The sequence below is a fragment of the Amblyraja radiata genome, chromosome 33 (genome assembly GCF_010909765.2).
Source record: "Amblyraja radiata isolate CabotCenter1 chromosome 33, sAmbRad1.1.pri, whole genome shotgun sequence".
In the NCBI taxonomy this organism is placed as follows: Eukaryota; Metazoa; Chordata; class Chondrichthyes; order Rajiformes; family Rajidae; genus Amblyraja; species Amblyraja radiata.
This window is the reverse complement of record NC_045988.1, coordinates 12,332,490-12,356,469: the sequence shown is the minus strand read 5'-3', so window position 1 is coordinate 12,356,469 and position 23,980 is coordinate 12,332,490. Positions and strand designations below refer to the sequence as shown.

The 23,980-nt window shown below is 45.5% G+C and overlaps 1 protein-coding gene across 12 annotated transcripts in view; it reads right to left on the bottom strand.

Annotated features, from left to right (window-relative positions):
- arhgef12 (Rho guanine nucleotide exchange factor 12) overlaps positions 1-23,368 on the bottom strand; it is a 102,793-nt gene extending 79,425 nt beyond the window's left edge. For 4 of the 12 annotated variants that reach the window (XM_033049626.1, XM_033049622.1, XM_033049630.1 and 1 more), the window contains exon 1: positions 22,138-23,366. Coding sequence is in view for 9 of the 12 variants with exons in the window: in XM_033049622.1 (XP_032905513.1) it covers positions 22,138-22,169 (32 nt within the window). In the remaining 3 variants the exon portion in view is untranslated. Of the gene's footprint in view, positions 1-891; positions 990-22,137 lie in introns of those variants that run through there. The other 8 variants (XM_033049632.1, XM_033049629.1, XM_033049631.1 and 5 more) reach the window with 5 other exon arrangements.
- Between the last annotated feature and the right edge of the window lie 612 nt (positions 23,369-23,980).

Genomic DNA, 23,980 nt, shown 5'->3' with positions numbered 1-23,980 from the left:
CCAGCTACCTTTCTCCTTCCCTGGTGCATCGCAGTACCAACATCTTGGCCTCTGGTTCATAAACTCTGAGCTTAAATTTGCTTTGAGCTATAAGACATTGCAAATGTTGCCATGATGGATCACAATGTCTTAAAATCACCTTTCCACATCATGTATTACATCTTTTACCCTACAATGCTGTTCTTAATTAATGTCGTCAACAGAATATAGTTGCTAAATGCCTTTTAATATAATGCTGCATCATTACCTATACTCACCACACATAGTGGGCACTGCACACTGCTAAAACATACTTCACTTTAGCAAAACCCATATATTCCCTATTCCCACAGTTCAGTTAGATGACTTTATTAGTTCGAGCTGGCTACCTGATTACATGGCAGGTGACTTTACCATTTTAAATGACTGATTATCACTACAAATGTACCCTATCAAGCAAAACTAACCATTAAACCAAACTAAACCAATAAATATTTAAGACAAAAGCACCTCCTTCAATGCTAAAGCCCATAATTCATAGACTCAGTAGCATGTGTCAGTGTGCTATAGGAACAGATATGGGCTATTTAGCATCTGTGAAATGCAGATCTTCCTCAGAGCAAACCCGACTAGCACCCATGCTCTGTCCAAATGGCCCCCAAAAGACACACAATTTCCAAACCCCTCTTCCAACAAATCTGCACTCCATCAAGAACTGAATTTCTGCCTTTTTATGAGTGCCATTTTATGGCTGACCTATCATTTAACTACTTACATTCATCTTTTCCCCATCTCCTTTACTACTGTTGGTTTCACATTTAAAAGTTGAGAATCTATCAAGCTCAACCTCACCATCTTTTCTTGAAGATATCAAGGTCCTCAAATGAAATCAGTTTTGGAACAAACACACACCTGTCATGGAGAGTGGTAGCAATGACTGATATGCCATCAGTAGACTGGATCATCCTGGATCTGGCTGTTGCATGAACTTGCTGCGCGATTGCACTAACCTGTTGTGGAAACAGAGAGGCAGTCAGGCTGACCCTCCGGGTCCGCAAAGTCGAATAGACTCTCTGTATTAAGCTTACCTCAAGCACGGGAGTCAGAGTTAGTTAAAGATTGCAATTTAAAAAAAAATGAAGTTAGTAGAAATAAATTGAAGTAAAATTTAATTAAAAAATTAAAATTAAGTAAAATATGGAAGCCAGTAAGCTTTCTATATCTTTTCATAAAGTTAATGGGAATGGTTCTGACACCAGCAATCCTGATGCAAAACTGAAGAGTCAGGGGCAATTTGCACCCAGCCCCTCACCACAACACATCATGGATTTCTGTATGGAACAGCCAGATGTTGGTCACTTTGATCCAGGTCCACATTTTGTCACTGATTGAACACCCTGAGGGTGACAGAATGACAAGTCTGCATCAGAAGACAATTCCACTTGTATGATAGTGAATTTAACTCCAGTATCTAACATGCTCTGCACCAGATCAGAATAACATGTCCTTGCTCAACATCACACTTAATGTCAGATTCTTAACATCCAACTTTGCTTATCACAGCTCATGTGCTGCTGAAACCCTCATCCATTTATTTTGTACCGTCAAGCTTCATTTTCCATTACGTTCTTGTCTGGCCTCCCATTTTCAGGGTTCATCCAAAACAGTTTTCCATTTCCCAACTCTCACCAGTCAAACTCATTCATCATCCTCTGATGTACAATAGCTCCCCGAGCAGAAATACTTAATTTAAAAATGTTCACCCATTTTAAAATTTCGACGTGCCCTAGCCCTTTCTCGGAACACTGCAAAATATTTACACTCCCTCAATTCAGCATTTATTAAATCCCTGACTGCAATCAATCCACTGTTGCCAGCAATGTTTTCAGATTCAGAAGACATAAAATTGAAATTTTCCCTTTCTCTTTTCGCCTTCTGATAAGTGTGTTTTTGACAAAGTCTTTCAAGTTCCTTGCTTGCGGTGTAAATTTTGTTTAATAAAAATTCTGTGAATCATTAAAGTTAGGCATTGCAGTTCTTTGATTTCCATTTAAAAATACAAGGTGCTGATAATGACATTGTCAGGGAGGTTTACCCTGTACTTTCTGCGAGTTGATCAACTACTATTTCACAGCTCGAGGCTATGAGTGCTTGCTGTCACAGTGAAATTGGAACTTTGCATTGTTCTCACCCCTGCCCTGGAAATATTGTACAATGATACCGGATGCAAAATATCTGGAAATATACATCATTCACCAGTCTGCTATATCTCACCTTCGCATGTATGAAGCCTAAATGCCCTACAGCCATAATAATAAACATACTTCAAGCCTGATGTAATCTGTTTTCTGCGGCTGGACATTCATCCAATTCTACTATGCAATATTTAAAACATTATAGAAAGTTATTGACACGCATGTCACATCAGCCCCTGATACAGTGCCCTCTATAATGTTTGGGACAAAGACCCATCATTTATTTATTTGCCTCTGTACTTCACAATTTGAGATTTGTAATAGAAAAAAATCACATGTGGTTACAGTGCACATTGACAGATTTTATTAAATGCCATTTTTATACATTTTGGTTTCAACATGTAGAAATTACAGCAGTATTTATACATAGTCCCACCCCATTTATGGGCACTATAAAGTTTGGGCCCCTTTACTTCACAGGTGTTTGTAATTGCTCAGGTGTGCTTAAAAGCCTCCTTAATGAGAGAGTATAAAAGAGCTCTCAGCACCCAGTCTTTCCTCTAGTTGTTCCATCACCTTTGGAAACTTTTATTGCTGTTTATCAACATGAGGACCAAAGTTGTGCCAATGAAAGTCAAAGAAGCCATTATGATACTGAGAAATAAGAATAAAACTGTTAGAGACATCAGCCAAACCTTAGGCTTACCAAAATCAACTGTTTGGAACATCATTATGAAGAAAGAGAGCACTGGTGAGCTTACTAATCGCAAAGGATCTGGCAGGCCAAGGAAGACCTCCACAGCTGATGACAGAATCAAATACACAGGACAAGATGTTAAGAAGTCCCTTGTGCCAATAGGTGGGGAGCATTTCACGACATTCGTTGATTGTTGAGAGTGGTAGACGCTCAACATCTGTGGGGGGGGGGGGCGGGGGGGGGGGGGGGGGGTGGGGGAGTGGATACGTATATCTTGGCCTGGGTAACCTTTAGGACAGTTGGGCACAGGACACATCATCAGTAGTGTACCCTTGCATCACTGGGTGTTTCGGCCTTTTATCACTATACACCCTCCACAAGGGCGGCCCGCTGCAGGATGATCAGCCCTCAGCGCGTGTCCCGTGTCAAACCGTCCCAAAGATTCACCCTGAAATACTTGGGGCCCAGCATGGATCTTTCCGCTTGAGCCAAATCCACCGGCTGCTTCTTTCAGCCGCCTCTGAGAGTGATCTTATGGTCTTCCGCAGAGCCTGACCGTGGATTCCAAGCTCCTTCAGCAGTCTGATGGTAGATGACGCAACAAATCCTCTGCATCCCACTTCAACTGGATAGACTTTGGTGTTCCAGCCACGCTGCGTTGCCTCTGCTGCAAGCTCTGCGTAATGCAGCTTCTTACGCTCATAGGCCTCCTCAACAGAGTTCTCCCATGGAACTGTGAGCTCTATGATGTAAGCAGTCTTCTGTGAAGGGGACCAGAACACCAAGTCTGGCCTGAGGTTGGTGGAAGCAATTTCAGGTGGAAAAACTAGTTGTCGGCCAATGTCCGCCAGCATCCTCCAGTCGCGGGCCCTGCATAGGTTTCCTTCTTCTGATCTGGTGGAAGGATGTTTAGATGTTTTCTGTCCTTCTCGGACAAAGGTTGTTGCCCTTAGGGGGAGGGGGTTGCTTGCTCTCGGAGGCAAGGAGTTGGTCGCACACCGCCTGTTCTCAAGGGCTGATGCCAGGCTTTTTAGTACCTGATTATGCCGCCACGTGTATCTCCCTTGCGTGAGGCTGGTCTTGCAGCCTACCATGATGTGTTTGAGGGTCGCTGGAGTTGGGCAGAGGGCACAGGTTGGATCCTCGCCGTACCACTGATGGAGGTTCTTTGGTGATGGAAGCACGTCATAAGTCGCTCTGATGATGAAGCTGATCTTGCTTGCTTCCATTTCCCATAGTTCTTTCCAGCTGATCTTCCTCCGCTCCACACCTTCCCACTGCATCCATTGCCCCTGTTTGGCAAGAGAGACCGCCTTTGCACTTCTTGCGGCCTCCTCTTGTCGCCGCACCTCCTCGACCACCAATGTCCTCCGCTCTGATGTTGTGGCCTTTCGCCAAGTTGGTTTACTTGTCGTAAGGCCAAAGCCTCCTCTTCCCTGCTGGACTTGCCCCACGATGTCTTTGTATCTCAGGGCTGATGAAGCTTGCTGTAATGCATCAGATGGCGTCCACTTCCGGCCAGTTACTAGGGGCGGCGCAACAGCACTGATGGTCTTGTCTCTAGAGTCCCTCAGTGTCATCTGAAGTCTTACTTTAGAACACTTGTATTCCTCTGTTAGACTAGTGAGAGGTAGTTCCAGGACCCCTTTGCCATATAGGCCGATGTTAGTTAGACATCGTGGGACCCCGAGCCATTTCTTCGCGTATGAAGTTATGGTTCGCTCCATCTTCTCCACAGTTGTTATTGGGGCTTCATAAATGGTCAGTGGCCACATTGTCCGAGGAAGGAGTCCAAACTGTAGGCACCAGAGCTTCAGTTTCCCAGGCAGTAGGGTCTGATTGATGTTCTCCAGGCCATTGACAATTTCTTGCCTTAGTTGTTCCACCTGCTCTTTATCCTTGAGACTTGCATTGTACCATCTGCCCAGGCTTTTAACTGGCTGTTCAGACACTGTTGGTATAGGGTCGTCACCGATACAGAACCTTGTGTCTCTAAGCACCCCCTTGACTATGGAGATGCTTCGAGATTTACATGGTTTGATCTTCATTCGGGCCCACTTGATGTTCTCCTGCAGCTTTCCAAGTAGCCGCTTGGTGCATGCTGCAGTAGTGGTTAGTGTGGTCATGTCGTCCATGTATGCCCTGATGGGTGGCAGACGGAGCCCAGCCCTGGTTCGTTCACCGCCCACCACCCATTTTGAGGCCCTGATGATGACTTCCATGGCCATTGTAAAGGCCAAGGGTGAGACTGTGCAGCCTGCCATGATGCCTACTTCCAAGCGCTGCCATGTTGTACTGAAGTCAGCTGTTGTGAAGCACAGCTGCAGGTCTTGGAAATAGCTCTTGACCAGTGTGGTGATGAGCTCTGGTACATGGAAAAAGGCAAAAGATTCCCAAAGGAGTTCATGGGGAACTGAACCAAATGCATTGGCCAGATCGAGGAAGATCACATGTAGGTCTCTCTTCTCCTTCTTAGCTGCTTGGATCTGGTGCCAGATCATGCTTGTATGCTCCAAGCAGCCCGAAAATCCTGGAATTCCTGCTTTCTGTACAGATGTATCAATGTACTTGTTTGTTACCAGATAGGTGGACAGCCTTTGTGATACAATGCTGAAAAAGATTTTTCCCTCGACGTTGAGGAGACATATTGGCCGGAATTGGCTGATGTCTGACGCATTCTTTTCTTTAGGTATTAGCACGCCGCCGGCCCTTCGCCACGCCTTAGGTATTGTTTGCTTCTTCCACACCACCCTCATGAGCTTCCATAGAAAGCGTAACACATCCGGTGCGTTCTTGTAGAGCTTGTATGGTACTCCATTTGGCCCCGGAGCTGATGCTGCTCTTGCTCGCCGGACAGTGTTCTCTACCTCTTTCCATCTTGGAGGGCTGGTGTCCAGGTTGAATTCAGGTGGTTGAATAGGCGGGATGTCATGTGGGATGACTAACTGCTCATGCCTTTTCGTGTCTTGGTGGGCCTTTTCCAGGTGTTCCTCCAATTCCCGTTTTGATGTTTTCAAAGTTCCACTTTTTTCCTTTGCGAAGAGGTCTTTGATGAACTTGAAAGGGTCTTTGTAGAACCGTGTTCTTGTGTGTTCTTTCTTCCTGCGAAGTTTCCTCAAGTTCTCTGCTTTTCGCAAGGTTGCCAATCGGCTCTTGATGTCCTCTTGGAGTAGCATGAGACCTTCTCTCTCTGCCTCAGTTGCTTTTTTCCATTGCTTTTTCAACTGTCTCCTCTCTCTGATTAGCCTCTCGATCTCCTGCTGCCTCCTAGACTTGATTGGTGTTGGTAATTTCTTTCCACCTCTCCCTTTACTCACCCCAAACCGTTCTTCTCCATAGCTGTAGATTGTGTTGCCCATCCTTTCAAGCTTTTCCACTGCTGTGCCCGCTTGTTGCTCCAAGATATGTATAAGGTCACTGTTGACCGTCTCCCACTCTTTCTTTTCAACAGCTTTGGGCCATTTCACTCCAGGTTTGTGCCCTTTGATCTTTCCCTCCAATGGAGGTCTTTGTCGTTGTTGCGTGGGCTCCTCCACCGGCATTTCTGTGCTTGTATCACCCTCTTCAGTGACATGGGTGCTGATGCTCTGCGAACTTTGGTTTGAGTCCTGTCGCTGTGCTTCACTCGACTGATTTGACTGGTTGCTTCGTAAGAAGTACTGGTCAATGCGAGGCCCATGTCTCTGCTCTCTCAAGCACTTTTTCCTCCCTTGGTGGATCTTCAAGCCCTTCACTGATGTAATTTTCTCCCAACCACAAATGCACACCTGAAGTTTGTGTCCCGCAGCTGTTGTGGATGTCTCATGTGCCATGCTCTCCTTGTCAGTAGTCGTTTCCGTTCCTTGGTCTGTAACCGTGTTATCAATCGGTGAGCCATCTTCCGCCCCCGCTCTCGCAGGCTCTAGGGGTATTCTCTTTAATTTACTTTTAGTAGCATTTAGCGGGTGTCTCCAACTAACTGAAACAGCGTTGGGGACTGCTATCATGGGTAGCTAGCCCATGACGGCCCCAGTGGGGTCTGTTCCCTCCTGTCAGCTGTCTCTCCAAGCTGTCACGTGGACTTTCCCATGTTGTCAGCTGTCCTTTCACAGCAGTCACTGGACGAGTCCAGATTATCAGAATCAAATACACAGGACAAGATGTTAAGAAGTCCCTTGTGCCAATAGGTGGGGAGCATTTCACGACATTCGTTGATTGTTGAGAGTGGTAGACGCTCAACATCTGTGGGGGGGGGGGCGGGGGGGGGGGGGGGGGGTGGGGGAGTGGATACGTATATCTTGGCCTGGGTAACCTTTAGGACAGTTGGGCACAGGACACATCATCAGTAGTGTACCCTTGCATCACTGGGTGTTTCGGCCTTTTATCACTATACACCCTCCACAAGGGCGGCCCGCTGCAGGATGATCAGCCCTCAGCGCGTGTCCCGTGTCAAACCGTCCCAAAGATTCACCCTGAAATACTTGGGGCCCAGCATGGATCTTTCCGCTTGAGCCAAATCCACCGGCTGCTTCTTTCAGCCGCCTCTGAGAGTGATCTTATGGTCTTCCGCAGAGCCTGACCGTGGATTCCAAGCTCCTTCAGCAGTCTGATGGTAGATGACGCAACAAATCCTCTGCATCCCACTTCAACTGGATAGACTTTGGTGTTCCAGCCACGCTGCGTTGCCTCTGCTGCAAGCTCTGCGTAATGCAGCTTCTTACGCTCATAGGCCTCCTCAACAGAGTTCTCCCATGGAACTGTGAGCTCTATGATGTAAGCAGTCTTCTGTGAAGGGGACCAGAACACCAAGTCTGGCCTGAGGTTGGTGGAAGCAATTTCAGGTGGAAAAACTAGTTGTCGGCCAATGTCCGCCAGCATCCTCCAGTCGCGGGCCCTGCATAGGTTTCCTTCTTCTGATCTGGTGGAAGGATGTTTAGATGTTTTCTGTCCTTCTCGGACAAAGGTTGTTGCCCTTAGGGGGAGGGGGTTGCTTGCTCTCGGAGGCAAGGAGTTGGTCGCACACCGCCTGTTCTCAAGGGCTGATGCCAGGCTTTTTAGTACCTGATTATGCCGCCACGTGTATCTCCCTTGCGTGAGGCTGGTCTTGCAGCCTACCATGATGTGTTTGAGGGTCGCTGGAGTTGGGCAGAGGGCACAGGTTGGATCCTCGCCGTACCACTGATGGAGGTTCTTTGGTGATGGAAGCACGTCATAAGTCGCTCTGATGATGAAGCTGATCTTGCTTGCTTCCATTTCCCATAGTTCTTTCCAGCTGATCTTCCTCCGCTCCACACCTTCCCACTGCATCCATTGCCCCTGTTTGGCAAGAGAGACCGCCTTTGCACTTCTTGCGGCCTCCTCTTGTCGCCGCACCTCCTCGACCACCAATGTCCTCCGCTCTGATGTTGTGGCCTTTCGCCAAGTTGGTTTACTTGTCGTAAGGCCAAAGCCTCCTCTTCCCTGCTGGACTTGCCCCACGATGTCTTTGTATCTCAGGGCTGATGAAGCTTGCTGTAATGCATCAGATGGCGTCCACTTCCGGCCAGTTACTAGGGGCGGCGCAACAGCACTGATGGTCTTGTCTCTAGAGTCCCTCAGTGTCATCTGAAGTCTTACTTTAGAACACTTGTATTCCTCTGTTAGACTAGTGAGAGGTAGTTCCAGGACCCCTTTGCCATATAGGCCGATGTTAGTTAGACATCGTGGGACCCCGAGCCATTTCTTCGCGTATGAAGTTATGGTTCGCTCCATCTTCTCCACAGTTGTTATTGGGGCTTCATAAATGGTCAGTGGCCACAGAAGAATTGAATTGAATTGAATTGAATCCTGAATTCTCTCTATAATAAAGCAAAATCCCCAAACACCTGTCCGACAGATCAGAAACACTCTTCAGGAATCAGGTGTCCGCAGAAGACTCAGGCATGATATTCACCTCCAGAAAAAAAGTAGGAAGTATTGGCCGGGGGTCCTAGAGGCCGGCTAGGCCCCAGGCAGTGTCCAGGTGGGGGTTCAGGGGGCTCCTGCATTTTCAATAAGTTGAAAGTAATTCTTAAGCTTTCTGCTGGTAGTTTACATAACAGAAACTTAGAATTTTTCCAACACATAACCAGTTAAATAACCCCCAAAAGATAAAAATTTCATGAAATAATTGACTTCATACAGCTAAAAAAAATCTTTGCAAAAAAATGTTACCTGAATTTCTAAATTAGCTATTTGTAGAGATGCCAAAAGAACACAAAAGTAAAACCTACACATCACCTTAGAAAGGTACCATCTCAAGGCATAATTATGCACAATACTGCACGGCACAGTTACCTGTCAATACACTGATGTCACATCTACAACACTAAGAGGGTAGAAAACTAAAAAGCCAATAACAATGAAACAAAAATTCCCAATATAGACAGAAAATCACCAGAAAGGGGAAGGGGTAGCCACTGCCCAGAGGTAGGGCCCCACATCGCTCTAACCCCCACTATCATCGCCGGTACCATTCCCTTTCCAGCCACAGCTCCATATTTTATTTATTTTCTCCACAAGAGAGGGGTGGAGGGGATCAACGCCCTGCAGCCATCACCCCCATCTTAGCTGTCCAGGTGCCCCGGTCACCCGGAGCCCACACGCCCGCTCGTGGCCCTGCGTCTCACCCGCTCGCGCTCTAGTTCCCTCCGACAAACGGGCACCGTCACAACTCGCACGCCGCAGCCGGGCTGATCTCAGCAGCAGCCAAAGAGCGCCGTTGTGTTCCCTCCGCCCACGGCCTCCCGCGTGTCCCCCCCCACCATTGGCTGACCTTGCTGACTTCCATCATGAATCACAAGCTTGCCCGCCTCCAGACCGGTACCTCCACCGACTCTCCTTCCCTCACCCCTTTATTTTACGATCTTGCCAACTAAACTGTGTCAAAATCGGGCACAAAAAATTTGAAAAATCTGATTCATTGTTAGGGAAAGAAAAGAAAAAAATTGGAATTCTGATTTAAATTAGAAGAACATCATGCCTGAGACTTCATGAAAGAAATACAGAGGCTACACGGCAAGATGCAAACCACCGGTTAGCTGCAAATATAGGATGACCAGGTTACAGTTTGCCAAGAAGTACTTAAAAGAGCAACCACAGTTCTGTAAACAGGCCTTGTGGACAGTTATATCAGAGTGATGGCAAGAGCAAAGTATGGAGAAGAGGAACTGCCCAAGATCAAAGCATACCATCTCAGCTGTGAAACACGGTGGTGGGGATGTTATGGCCTGGGCATGTATGGCTGCTGAAGGTACTAGCTCCCTTATCGTCATTGATAATACAACTGCTGATGGTAGTAGCATAATGAATTCTGAAGTGTATAGACACATCCTATTTGCTCAAGTTCGAAAAAACGCCTCAAAACTCAATGGTCGGTGGTTCATTCACAGCAAGACAATGATCCCAAACATACTGCTAAAGCAACAATGGAGTTTATCAAAGCTAAATAATGGTCAATTCTTGAGTGGCCAAGTCAATCACCTGATCTGAATCCAATTGAGCATGCCTTTTATATGCTGAAGAGAAAACTGAAGGGGACTACCCCCAAAACAAGCATAAGCTAAAGATAGCTGTAATACAGGCCTGGCAGAGCATCACCAGAGAAGACACCCAGCAACTGGTGATGTCCATGAATCGCAGACTTCAAGCAGTCGTTGCATGCAAAGGATATGAAACAAAATACTAAACACGACTACTTTCATTTACATGACATTGCTGTGTCCCAAACACTGTGGTGCCCTGAAATGGGGGGGGGGGGGGGGGGGGGGGGGGCTATGTATAAACACTGCTGTAATTTCTACATGGTGAAACCAAAATGTATAAAAAATGGCCTTTATTGAAATCTGACAATGTGCACTTAAACCACGTGTGATTTATTTCTATTACAAACCTCAAATTGTGGAGTACAGAGGCAAATAAATAAATGACGAGTCTTTGTCTCAAACATTATGGAGGGCACTGTATCAAAATACCCAAAAGGGGAAATAAGTCTGAACTAGGTTTTTTTCCTGTTCCAATTCAGGAAGCTGTATCAGTGTATCAGCCTGCACTAGGGAGACGATATTGTAGAGAGTGGGTTTCACGAATCATTAACACAGCAATGAAAGGGTAAATGAGCCCATAATGAAAGACCAGCACATTGGGAACAGGCGCAGTAATTACATGGCCGGTCCGTCTCTCTCAGCCTACACACCTATTTATAGAAAATTGATGCTGGGAGAGACTGGGTCCACGCCCAGATTGGTAGTCACCAGCTCCTTACAGTAATTAACTGGCAGAGAGGCCTCATCTACTGCACAGAAATATGAAGCCGGAGCAACAAAACAATGCATGTGTTTAAACACAGAGCTGCAATTAAAAGCCACATTGCCAGCATTCCAACACTTACCACTTCAAAGGCAACCCAAATCCACCTTGTGATATCACTGCAGAGGCACACCATGGACACAGAAAAAAAAATGGGTATGTATCCTGATTGACATGTAACCTCTCCCAAATCCAGAATAGATGACTGGCTGTGGCAAACGTGGACCCTGCCAACCAGGGTTTCAGGTATGCATCAGTGCAAGTGAAAAGTAGGGGGAGTGGGGGAGTAAATGGCAGGGATGCAGAAGAAGACAGAGGGAGAGGCTGCCAAGGAAGACAGTAAACAAGGAAGCAGAGAGGGAGTGCACAGGCAATGGGAAAGAGAGTATGGGACTGTGAGAGAGACCACAAAAGGAATTATAGAAGAATGGAGAATCTAATGGCAGAGTGAGGAGTGGTACAGGGAGCCAAAAGCCCTGAAACCGCATTTGTTCAAAAAGTGCAGCCATTCTGTGATTTGATTCAGCCACAATTTCTCAGCTTAAGGCTGTGGGTTCCTCAACCTCACAATAAATCTCAGTGACTTCCCGGCCGGAAACCACTTGGGTTTCAACACTCACCACACATTTCAAACATCTCAGAACGCAAGCGGCTCAAGCTAGAGTGCAGCAATCGGTGAGAAAAGGGAAGGTCGAGGGTCAGAGGTGCAAAACGCACCTGCCAGCGAGACCAAAAGGGAAAAACAGGTGGTTGCAAGGTTAAACGCTGCTTCTACATTTGCTCCAAAGCAGGCAGGCAATTTAGAGGGCACAAACTGTCCAACACCTCTTAGTCACGAAGATCAGAGGAAAATTTTAGGTTTGATGGAATAGGAATTCACACCTCTGCCGCCAACTCATGAGGCTTGGTGAACCTATGATAGAAATCTTTAATAAATAACTCTAACTCTCTCTCCCTCTCCCACACTTACCTAAATCTTTGGTTATACCTTCAGTACAAACCCGCATCTGCAGTTCCTTCCAACATACAATATTTGAACCGGAACAGATCACTATACCGATTCCAGACAGGGAGAGAGTCAGGCCAGAAAGTTAACGTTTAAAACAAAAGCCTTTTCAGTCAACACTCTTCATGGTGGTTACAGGACAGTAAACCTGGCTAAGAAATATGATGACAATCACCTGCTACTACCTCTCACAGTATGAAAGCTTGCCTTTCCATAAGAGTGGTTCAACACCAATATTCAGACCAACCCTCCTCCCTCAGCAGTCCATGAGTTCCTCAGAGATAAAACCAACATTTCAACAGCAAATTATGCAAATGGTTTTTAAAAATTCCATCAGCCATAATCATTGAAAAAATAGGACTTCCACTGCTGGAAATTACTGCTTTGATTACACTCCAAACAGCAGACAGATCGCTGCTCTTGATTCAAGCCTTGTTCAGACTTGTGACAGCTTCTGCTGTTCAGACCATGTAAATGACTCGGTTTTTACACAGCAGCCGCAGGCGACAGGGCGTCAGCACAACACCTCTGGTGGATCCAACAACATGCATTCCACCTCATGTTGGCTTTGGAAGGTCAACAGCAACACAAGTCATTGGTCCACTACGTAGTCAACATTTAACCCATTATTTTCATAAGTTACTAGACCAAGTGCAGACCCGTTGGGTCTGTTTCCCCAACGGCGTTTTGCAGGGGGGGGGAGGGGGGGCTGCGGCATCAAACTCATATTAACCAACCCCCAAACACACAGGTGGGGGGAGGGGGGGGGATGTGAAGAGGTGGAGGAAATGGGACAGATTTGGGAGGGAAAGGAGAGCAGGGTAGGGGGTGAGAGAGGGGGATGGGAAGAGAGATGTGGGGGAGGGGGAGGATGGGGAGGTAGGGGAGGAGGGAGGGAGGGGGAGAGGGGTGGTGAGAGAGGGGAAAGAGTGGGGAGGGAGAGTGGAGGGGGAAGGGGGAGAGGTGGAAGAGTGGGGAGGGAGGTGGAGAGGGGTAGGGGGAGTGATGGAAGAGGGACAGAGGGGTAGGAGGAAGGGGGTGGCGTAGAGAGGGAAGGGGGGGGGGGGAGAGAGGGATGGGTGGGAGAGGGGTGCGTAGAGGGAAACATAGAACCATTGAAATTAAGTGCAGGAGTAGGCCATTCGGCCCTTCGAGCCTGCACCACCATTCAATATGATCGTGGCTGATCATCCAACTCAGTATCCTGTACCTGCCTTCTCTCCATACCCCCTGATCCCTTTAGCCACAAGGACCACATCTAACTCCCTCTTAAATACAGCCAATGAACAGGCCTCAACTACCTTCTGTGCCAGTGAATTCCAGAGATTCGCCACTCTCTGTGTGAAAAATGTTTTTCTCATCTCGGACCTAAAAGATTTACCTCTTATCCTTAAACTGTGACCCCTTGTTGTGGACTTCCCCAACATCTGGAACAATCTTCCTGCATCTAGCCTGTCCAACCCCTTAAGAATTTTGTAAGTTTCTATAAGCTACCCCCTCAATCTTCTAAATTCTAGCATGTACAAGCCGAGTCTATCCAGTCTTTCGTCATATGAAAGTCCTGACATCCCTGGAATCAGTCTGGTGAACCTTCTCTGTACTCCCTCTATGGCAACAATGTATTTGAACATTGGGCATTGTGACATCACACAATGGAACGTTCACCAAGTGCTTGTGCTCCTGCAAAGGCATATGTAAATGGATCCATTCCGATTGGACATCTGTGAGCATCGGGCATTGTGACATCACACGATGGAACGTTCACCAGGGGCTGGGGCTGGTGATGCTTCTATGGGTGAGAAGTCAGTTTATTTTTGAAATATTGGGGGGGGGGGGGGGTTGAAGGATTTGATTAAAAACGTGCACTTAAACACGACGACCAATGGCAAACCCGTTGGGTCTGATCCCCCAACGCAGCCGTACCCTACCCGTAGCCCCCACTGGGGGGGGGGGGGGGCGGCATCACACACACTAACCACCCCCACACACAGAGTTGGAAAAGTGTATAAAGACCGTTCCCTACCTGTAGCCCCCCGGGGAGACGTGGTCGTCGAAGTCGGGTTCCGGCCGTCTTAAAATAGCGTATCTTGAAGTCGTCGAAGTCGGGTCCGTCTCGGCAACGCGGGGGGGGGGGGGGGGGTGGCGGGGCGGCATCACACACACGAAGCATCCCCACACACAGAGCCTTAAAAGTGTAATGCCCCAACGCAGCCGTTGCCTACCCGCAGCCCTCACGGGAGACGTGGTCCTCGAAGTAGAGCCGTTCCCGAAAGGCCGTTTTTAAATGGCGTCGCGTGAGGTTGTGCTGCGGGCGCCAGCAGCGGTTATGGTCGCTGGCCAGCAGGAGGCGAAAAAATGAGTTTAAGGGGGGGGGGGGAGGAGAAGGTTTTAATGGAAAAAATGGACATAAACATAACGAAATGTAATGAGGAGTGGATAGCTGGAAGGGAAAGTGAAATGTCTACCGAAGTGGCTGCTTGTATGGTTGTGAAGCCAGTTTATTTTTGAAAAACTGGGGGGGGGGGGGGGGGGGGGGAGGAGGCATTACACTTTTGCGTTGGGGCATTACACTTTTAAGTGGTGAAAGTTCTGACATAACAGGAATCAGTCTGGTGAACCTTCTCTGTAATCCCTCTCTATGGCAACGATGTCTTTGAGCATTGGGCATTGTGACATCACACAATGGAACGTTCACCATTGGCTGGGGCTCCTGCATAGGCATATGTAAATGGCTCCATTCCGATTGGACATATGTGAAGATTGGGCATTGTGACATCACACGATGGAACGTTCAGCAGGGGCTGGGGCTGGTGAAGGTTCTGTGGGTGTGAAGCCAGTTTAGTTTTGAAATATTGGGGGGGGGGGGGGGGGGGGTTAGGATTTGATTAAAAACGTACACTTAAACACGTCGAAATGTAGTGAGGAACGGATACTTAGAAAGAAAAGTGAAATCTCTACCAAAATGGAAAAGATGTCGGCGATTCAGCGTTCCCCCTTATCCTTAAACTTTGACCCCTTGTTCTGGTCTTCCCCAACATCCGGAACAATCTTCCTGCATCTAGCCTGTCCAACCCCTTAAGAATTTTAAACGTCTCTATAAGATACCCCCTCAATCTTCTAAAATCTAGCGATTACAAGGCGAGTCTATCCAGTCTTTCTTCATATGAAAGTTCTGACATAACAGGAATCAGCCTGGTGAACCTTCTCTGTACTGCCTCTCTATGGCAACGATGTCTTTGAGCATTGGGCATTGTGACATCACACGATGGAACGTTCACCATTGGCTTGGGCTCCTGCATAGGCATATGTAAATGGATCCATTCCGATTGGACATATGTGAAGATTGGGCATTGTGACATCACACGATGGAACGTTCAGCAGGGGCTGGGGCTGGTGAAGGTTCTGTGGGTGTGAAGCCAGTTTAGTTTTGAAATATTGGGGGGGGGGGGGGAAGGATTTGATTAAAAACGTGTACTTAAACACGACGGAATGTAATGAGGAGCGGATACTTAGAAAGAAAAGTGAAATCTCTACCGAAATGGAAAAGATGTCGGCGATTCTGCGTCCAGTTTCGGAGTTGCAGGGAATCAATGGAAGAAATGTGACAGCCGGACGGAGTTCCGTTTCGGAATCTTGGGCGAGAGTTTTATATATTAATAGATGGAAGCAGAATTAGGTCGTTTGGCCCATCAAGTCTATTCTGCATTCAATCTGGGCTGGTATATTTCCCCCTCAACCCCATTCACCTGCCTTCACCCCATAACTACCTCACAACCGTACTAATTAAAAATCTGTCAATCTCAGTTTTAAAAGTATCCATTTACTTGGCTTCCACAGCCATCTGTGGTAATGAATTCCACAGATTCACCATCTCGACTAAAGAAATTCATCCTCATCTCTTTTCTAAATGTATCCTTTTATTCTGCGGCTATGGCCTCTGTTCCTAAACTCGCCCACTAGTGGAAACATCCTCTCTACATCCACACTATCCAAGCCTTTCATTATTCAATAAGTTTCAATGAGGTTCCCACCTCATCCTTCAAAACTCTAGCGAGTACAGGCCCAGTGCCGTCAAACGCTCATCATATGTTAACCCAATCATTCCTGGGTTCAAATTGTTCAAAAGCCAGGCTCAACAGGAATGAGCAAAAGTCAACATCAGATAATCCTAGCGTGAAAGACATAGTAGGGAACAGATTAGATGTACTGCTCTGTACAAGTATGTGGTGCTCCCATTTGTCGAGATGGGATAGAACAGGATGGATTCAGGCTGTGTGCAGGAAAGTTCAAGGATGTAGTCCTAACGGATTTGGAATCCATCCATCTCAATTGACTCTCCCAGCACTTTGGGACAGGTGGTTCCAAAGATACATAATCCTCAGGGGGAAAAAAAATTCTCACATCGGCCTTAAAATGGTCACCTCACAATTTTGAGATCACGACTCCAGGTTCTGAACTCTCCCACAAAAGTAAACATACCCTTGGGATTTATCTTGTCTAGCCGCTAAAAATTGTACCGCTCATTCTTCTGAAGTCAAATTTTTACAGTTCCAATCTGCTTACTCTTTCCTCAAAGGACAACTCTTCCACATCCAGAACAATATCAGTGAAATCGTCTGATTTGTCTCCAATACAATAGGGGCCAAAAATATTCAATGTACTTCTGATGTGGTTTATCCTCATGCTGCAAGTTGATAAGGAACTGAGGAAACAGGATGCAATGTAACCTTGTCTGGGGTGTCCAAGCATTTAAGCATCCGTACACAAATACAAGGTACACAAAAAAGCTGGAGAAACTCAGCGGGTGCAGCAGCATCTATGGAGCGAAGGAAATAGGCAACGTTTCGGGCCGAAACCCTTCTTCAGTACACAAATACACCTTGTCAGCTATGTTTATGCTTTGTGCTGGTCGTCTGAATTTAAATCAGATCCCTGGTTTAATGCCCTATGGTATCTGCGCATAGCGGGGTCAATATTAGAGTCAGAGACATACAGCACAGATCCTGGCCCATTTACACAACCCATGCATGCTGACCAAGGTGCCTTGCTGAGCTAGTCCCATTTGTCTGCATTTGGCCCATATCATTCTAAATCTTTCCCTTTAGAGTCAAAGATTATTCATCAAAGGGCTATCCATCTTCAGCAGCTTCAATGTTTTTTTTCCCATTAAAAGATCAGAAATTAGGTTGGTCATTCAGAGTTGTACAATGTTAAATTTTTGCTGCCAAAGAAAATAAAGAAGCTTATGCCTGCATTCAAAAAGATCCACTCACATTCAGGCATGATCTGATAAGTGATAAGTGACATTAACAACACATATACCAAATCCCAGAACTCCCTTCCCAACAATATTGTGGGAATACCTCCACCTGACACAACACAGGGGTTTGGAAGTTGGCTCACAACCACATCCTCCAGTGTTTTTGTGGGCCATTAAATGCTAACTTATGACGCTAACGCTTCCAGTGACAACTAGATCCCAAAATTCAACAAGTAAAATATTCGATTTTGCTATAAAAATGTATAGCGTATTCCCTCCTTAGGTAATATGATCCTTTTACAGTGTAGTTTCCAAAACCGTCCAGATAATCGGGTGTGGTCTAACATGCCCTTTGTACAGCTACAGAATAACTACTGACAACTTGTATCTTTTAAATATAAACCAAGAATTCCAATAGCCTTTGATTATTTTATGTACTTACCAAAAGCAGAAAGCTTCTAACTTTTCATTATTTAAAATACTGTTCTCTTAGGTCAAAAATATTTGATGTTTGCCTCCATCAAAGTTTATTTTCTGCAGTATTGTACATCACGTAATCTATTAATCTCTTTGTAACTCGATGCTTCCATCTGCACTGCTTACAATGCCACGCATCGTTGTCTCTTCAGCAAACATAGGGATGTGGTTTTCCATAACGTCATCTAAATATTTCATAAATAAGAACAGTTTTGGCCCCATCATGTATTCATCAATCCAGCAGATCACTGGTCAAATCCTGCTCGTGTTATCACATTATCCCTGTCCATGCTACCCAGCAGCACAATTTCTAAATCAGATTAATAAATTGCCTTCAATTCCATGCTCTGACTTTATCTCATAAATATTCTATAATGAGTTTAAACAAAGCTTTATAGAAGTCCACTGCCCTGTCCACTACTTAAGTCCCTTCTACAAAACGTTTGATTCACATTTATAAAGTATAACTTCCTCCTTGCAAATCAATGCCAGCTCTCTCTGATCAACTGAAATCATTCAGTGTTTGGACACAGAGTAGTCGCTAGCAATTTCCCCTTGACAGATGTTAAAGCGACTAACATGAAAGCTTTATTTTCTTTCTCACTCTTTAATAAGAGTGAAATATGTAATTCTTCAATCTAAAGGAACTGTCTCCAAGTCAAACAGAATAAAAATCCAAGATTAAAGTTAGGGTATCTACAGTGTCTTCTTACACTTCCTTTACAAGTCATAGAGTTGGAGTCAGAGTGCAGGAACATTTTAATTAATGTACAAAAATCACAAGGAGGAATGATAAAGATAGAAATGAGAGAAAGTTAGGAGGCAAATAATTACATTTCAATTTTTAAAACTTTAATGATAGTTAAAGTCTGAAAGAATGAGACTCTGAGCTTACATAACTATTTTCAGGCTGGAAAGCCCTAACATTTTGTGCCACATTTACTGGATATCGAGTGGTTAAATAGTTCTATTTCATGCAACCTCATGGGTTGAAATGACAAGTCTCTCTGCAAGCTACGAGAGCTGGAACCTACTGAAGCGATTGGATACCAAAATCACCGATTAAGTTTTCTGACAATGAGCGAATGAATAAGACAGTAAGTACAAACAAGAGTCAAACATTCAGGCCTTCGAGCCTGCTTTGATGTTCATATCATCTTACATTCTTCAAGTCCACCTTCTCACCCTTTTCCCCTTACCCTTCATTCTCCAACTGATTAGATATCCATCCATCTCAGCATGGACCCTCACAGCACTATGGGCCAGGTGGTTCCAAAGATACATAACCCTTAGAAATAAAATCCTCACCTCAGCCTTAAAATGGTCACTTCACTATTCTGAAATCATGCACCCAGGTTCTGGACTGTCCCACAAGAGCAAACATTTCCTTAGCAGTTAGGAACACAAAGTGCTGGAGTAACTCAGTAGGCCAGGCATTATCTTTGGAGAACATGTACACGTGACTTTTCGGGTCGAGACTCTCTTTCAGACTTAGCATGTGTAAAATTGGCACATCAATGAATGCTGACCGTTGTTGCAGCCTCTGAAGTCTGTCAATGACGACTGAGCAGTCCATCAAAATCTAAAAAGCGGATTGTTCAACTAATCCAACTAAAAAGACACTCTTGAAAATTGTGAAAACCAAATCTTGAAATACAGCAGATGCATACCAGTGTTTCCACTCTGTGCACTCACCTGCATTCATCCACAAAAAAATCCACCATCTTACAGGCCACGTTAGAAGCAGCTTCTCAATTAAGAAGACATGGACATGCTTGTTGCCCAATGCATCTATTGCAGTGTCTATCACTACGCACGTATTATTTGTGAAAGCCTTACTCAGACACATTTAATAATCATCACAAGGGACAATAACATTGCACAGCTCTTATGCACAATGCAATGGCTTTGGCATTGCATGGCTCCTGCACAAATTACAACAATGCACTTAACCATTCTCTCATATTCTCCACCATACTAATAAAATATCAATCAATCACCCCAAAAATTATTATTACCGTCCCAGAAACCAATGAACTGAAAGTGACCCAGAGCAAGATGTGATGGGAACACTTAATCCGAGAGATATGAAATTATGTTGGGGTTTTTATCATGAAGCAAAAGGTTGGTGTTCCTTATTTATCACCTTTCCTTGCCAAACTCCAGAAACATATATGTATAAGTCAATCACAGAAATTATTATTTTTATTCTCCATACTTTGAGCCACTCTGCAAACTGAATTTCTCGGTTGCTACTTCCCAAACATTATGTTGACATTCTGATTTGTTGCTTTCCAATAACTACAGAGATTGATTCATCTGTTATCCAAAACACACTTCCTTTCCAGGAGTGCAAATGGAGATTTCACAAACAGATTCAAACTTCCATTGATCTGTCCATTCAAGTTTCCAACTGAAGCTACCATATGCTACTTTCTTCCACAAGCACATTAGTTTCAATTTCAATTTATGCTTAAAACTCACAAATTTAACCAACTTTTTCTTCGGAACCAAAAAGTTCTTTCTAATCAGACCTCTGGATGTTCTGTCTACCATGAATGGACCTACCGTAAGAACATTTCCACAATCTTTAGCACTTGCACAATCCTATATTGTGCAGTAGATGGACTAATACCAGTAACATTAGCGGTACACGAGGTAGTGGGTATAAAATATTATTCCATTGCCATGTGATTTAATTGTGCCTTGGTCTCAACTGATGGGGAAACCAAACTTTTTTTTGTGGGTGTTTGGTTCAGGGATGCACAAAGCTCACAACTTGGTGCAACTTTCAGAAAATGGTAAACCATGGAAAGGTTCAACTATCCTGGTTATTTAAATTCTTCCCAACAGAACTGAGGATCAAGATACCTTCACATAAAAAAAAATTTTAATTTGAGGAACACAAAAGTTTATTTCTCTACCACAGCATGTTCCGATCAATTACTTATACATCATCGATTAGAGACCCTATGAAGAGTTAGTTTGGTATAACAGGTACCATACCACTATTGTATTTCAAAAAAGCCTTTAATAAAGCCAACAAGGATAGGAGTAATTCATGGGAGCATTAGCAAATAAAAATTGACACCATTCCACAAAAGGAGATGTTAAAGCAGAACAAAACAAAGAGATACAACTTGAAAGTGAGGTGAAGAAAGTAATTCTGAAGCTCTTGCAAATGTTAGCTAAAGGCATGGACTAAACCTTGGAGCAATTAATTTCAGTTGTCAGGTGATCCGAATTGGACAAGCTTAAAGTGTACATTAATTCCGTACATTTAGAGTGGCAGTTTTTAAATGTCTGGGCACTTGCAATTCTAATTCCTGGCATTGCTGTTATATCTTACCCCAACTCACCGAAACACAGATGGAATTGCTGTAAATTATTCTTGCAAAAAATGCTAATTTTGATCTTTCTTATTAGCAGCAATCACAAAAATGCAAATAATTAAAGGCAAACATATGCTACCACAGCGCATCTGCCTATTTTTATAATAGCAGGGCTCCTACAGCAAATAGGTCTTGATTAAATTGCACAGTATATTCAGCTCATCATCCTCATACCAGCTCTTTGAACAAGCTATCCAATTACTCCCACTCCCCTGCTTCTTCCTCAGAGTCCTGTTAATTTCCGCCTTCAACTATCTGTCCAACTCTCTTTTGAACTTTATTAATGAGCCTACTTCCATTACCATTTCAGGCAACTCACGATCTTAACAATCTATATTTCATAATTTATTTTATAATCTATACAAAATAATTCTCATCATCCCTCTGCTCCTTTGACAATTCTATTGTACCCACTGGTATCCAGTAGCATTGACAGTGAGAAAGAGTTCCTCTCATTAACTCCATCAAAATACTTCATGATTTTGAACACCCCTATCAAATTCCTCCCTGATTTTTTTTCTCCACTCTATTTTTTTTTAATGTCTTTAATGAACTCTTGCCATCTCAGGTACCACTCTGGTTAATATATACCACACCCTTCCCAAACTCTTGTGAAATACGACCAGAGTTTGAACACAAACAATACAGGGCACAATAATAAACTTAACATACAGTCAGATATTGTACAGGAACACCACGGGTGATCACACTGTAAACTGTACATTCAAGCCCCATATAATCTATATTCCCTCCCTTCCCCCATTATCACGCCCTCCATTAATCCCCACATTGATGTGCTGGTTCTTGTTCATATTGTGTACTCTTACCTCTCACTCAGCCCGGACGGTGTCACGCTCATTTGGCTCCTCTCACTGATTCCTGTTCTTACAATTTATCCAATTCTCATTTTGTTTCGCAAAACCTTGATCGATTGTCAATAATCCAAGGAGAATATGGAACCATATAAAAACGTAAAATCTCTCAGACTCTTGGAATGAGGCTTCGGATTAATAAACTGGATCAGAAAAGTCTCAGAGCAGCCCAGAGCCAAGTCCAGGACTAAAGCCCATTCCAGAAACCGAGCCCAACCTTAACCCGGAACCAAGCGCTCCCGTTATTGCAGCTCCTACACGGTATCAATCAGGTATTGACACTTATCAGTTCAATCTGACAATCCACCGTGATACTTATAGATTCAGTTTAATCCACTGTGGCATCGAGCAGTTATTGATCCACACTCATCATCCTGTGCAGCATTGATCAGGCTTATCGATTCAGACTATTTTCCAGCGCCGCATCCATCAGGAGTCGATTCAGTCTCATCATCCAGTATGGAATCGATATGATATCGATCTTCGGTGCGGATATCAATCCGGTCCCAGCTCGGAGGCCGAGTTTAAATCAGTTCGGTCCCGTTTCTCTATCGATGGCGTTTAGGGAGCAAGGCAGAGCCACGGTGGCTTTGTGGGCCGGGCTTGGGCTCCAGGGCCCGGGCTCTGGGCCCGGGACTCTGTTGCCGGACACTGGCTGAACTCTAGGCCCTGGTCGCCCTAGGCCCGGCCAGGCCTGCGCCGTTCGGGCCCGGCTGGCGGTGGGTGTGGGTGCCGGCCGGCCTTGCCCCGCCTCACACTCTCTCTCCCACACTCCCTCTCTTTCACTCACTCCCCCGGCTCCATCACAAGCCCGGCGCTCGCTTCACTCCCCGATCGAACCCGGTGTTGGGGGAGGAGGGGGATCGCTTCCTGTTGTCGTTGATCGTCGGCGGTCAGTCAGGCCGCGGTGTGGTGGTGGTGGTGAGGGTGACCCGGCGGCTTGGAGGGGCGGCTCCGCTTCGGCTCCCGCTCCGGATCGGCGCCCAGTTCCGCTCCGGTTGTTACTTTGTTACTTCGCTCGGACCGCCTCACCTCCGGCCGCTCGGCGCTGCTCCGTCCGCCGCCGCCGCTCCGCTCCGCCCGGCCCTCTGCCGCCGCTCCCTCCGCGCAAAGTAATCCCAGGGACAGGGAGCAGGGATGAAAGTCAGCGGCTGCCCCGCACCTCCACCCACCAACCCAGCCAGAGGAGGAGGGGAGCTCCTAGACACAGCGGGAAACACACCCGAAACAACCCCAACCCCGCACTAGCCGCTACACTTAAACAGGGGAGAAGGAGGAGGAGGAGGAGGCAGACTTTGTGTGTCCTGCTGGAAGAAGGCGTATCAAAACAACAATAATGGGAGATCAATCCTCGTCCAAACCCGGAGTCAGTCTAAGCGGGGAACCAGGACGGCTGGCCATTAATGGGGGCGCATCGCACACGGTCCTGATTTCCAATTCTGCACTGGCTCTGGCCCGACTAAAATCTGACACCTTCCTGACTAAGATACACGCCGAAGTTTGGGTTTGGGAACCAATATTTACAATGGGATTTGCTGATATTTGGTACTCCCACAAAAGTACCTCAAGCCCCTGAGGTGGGCTGACGATTGCTCATTTTCAGCCTGGCATGTTTATATAGGATTCTTTAATATATAGATATATCATTAAAAATTATCGTACGCATAGTTCTAAAATAACAACTAAAATAGGCATCCTATAGTCCTTGCCATCTCACTACTCCACATAAAGACCATACATTGATTTGTTGCACCAGCTTTAACCCTTAAATAATTCCTTGTACGTTAACAAGTCTATT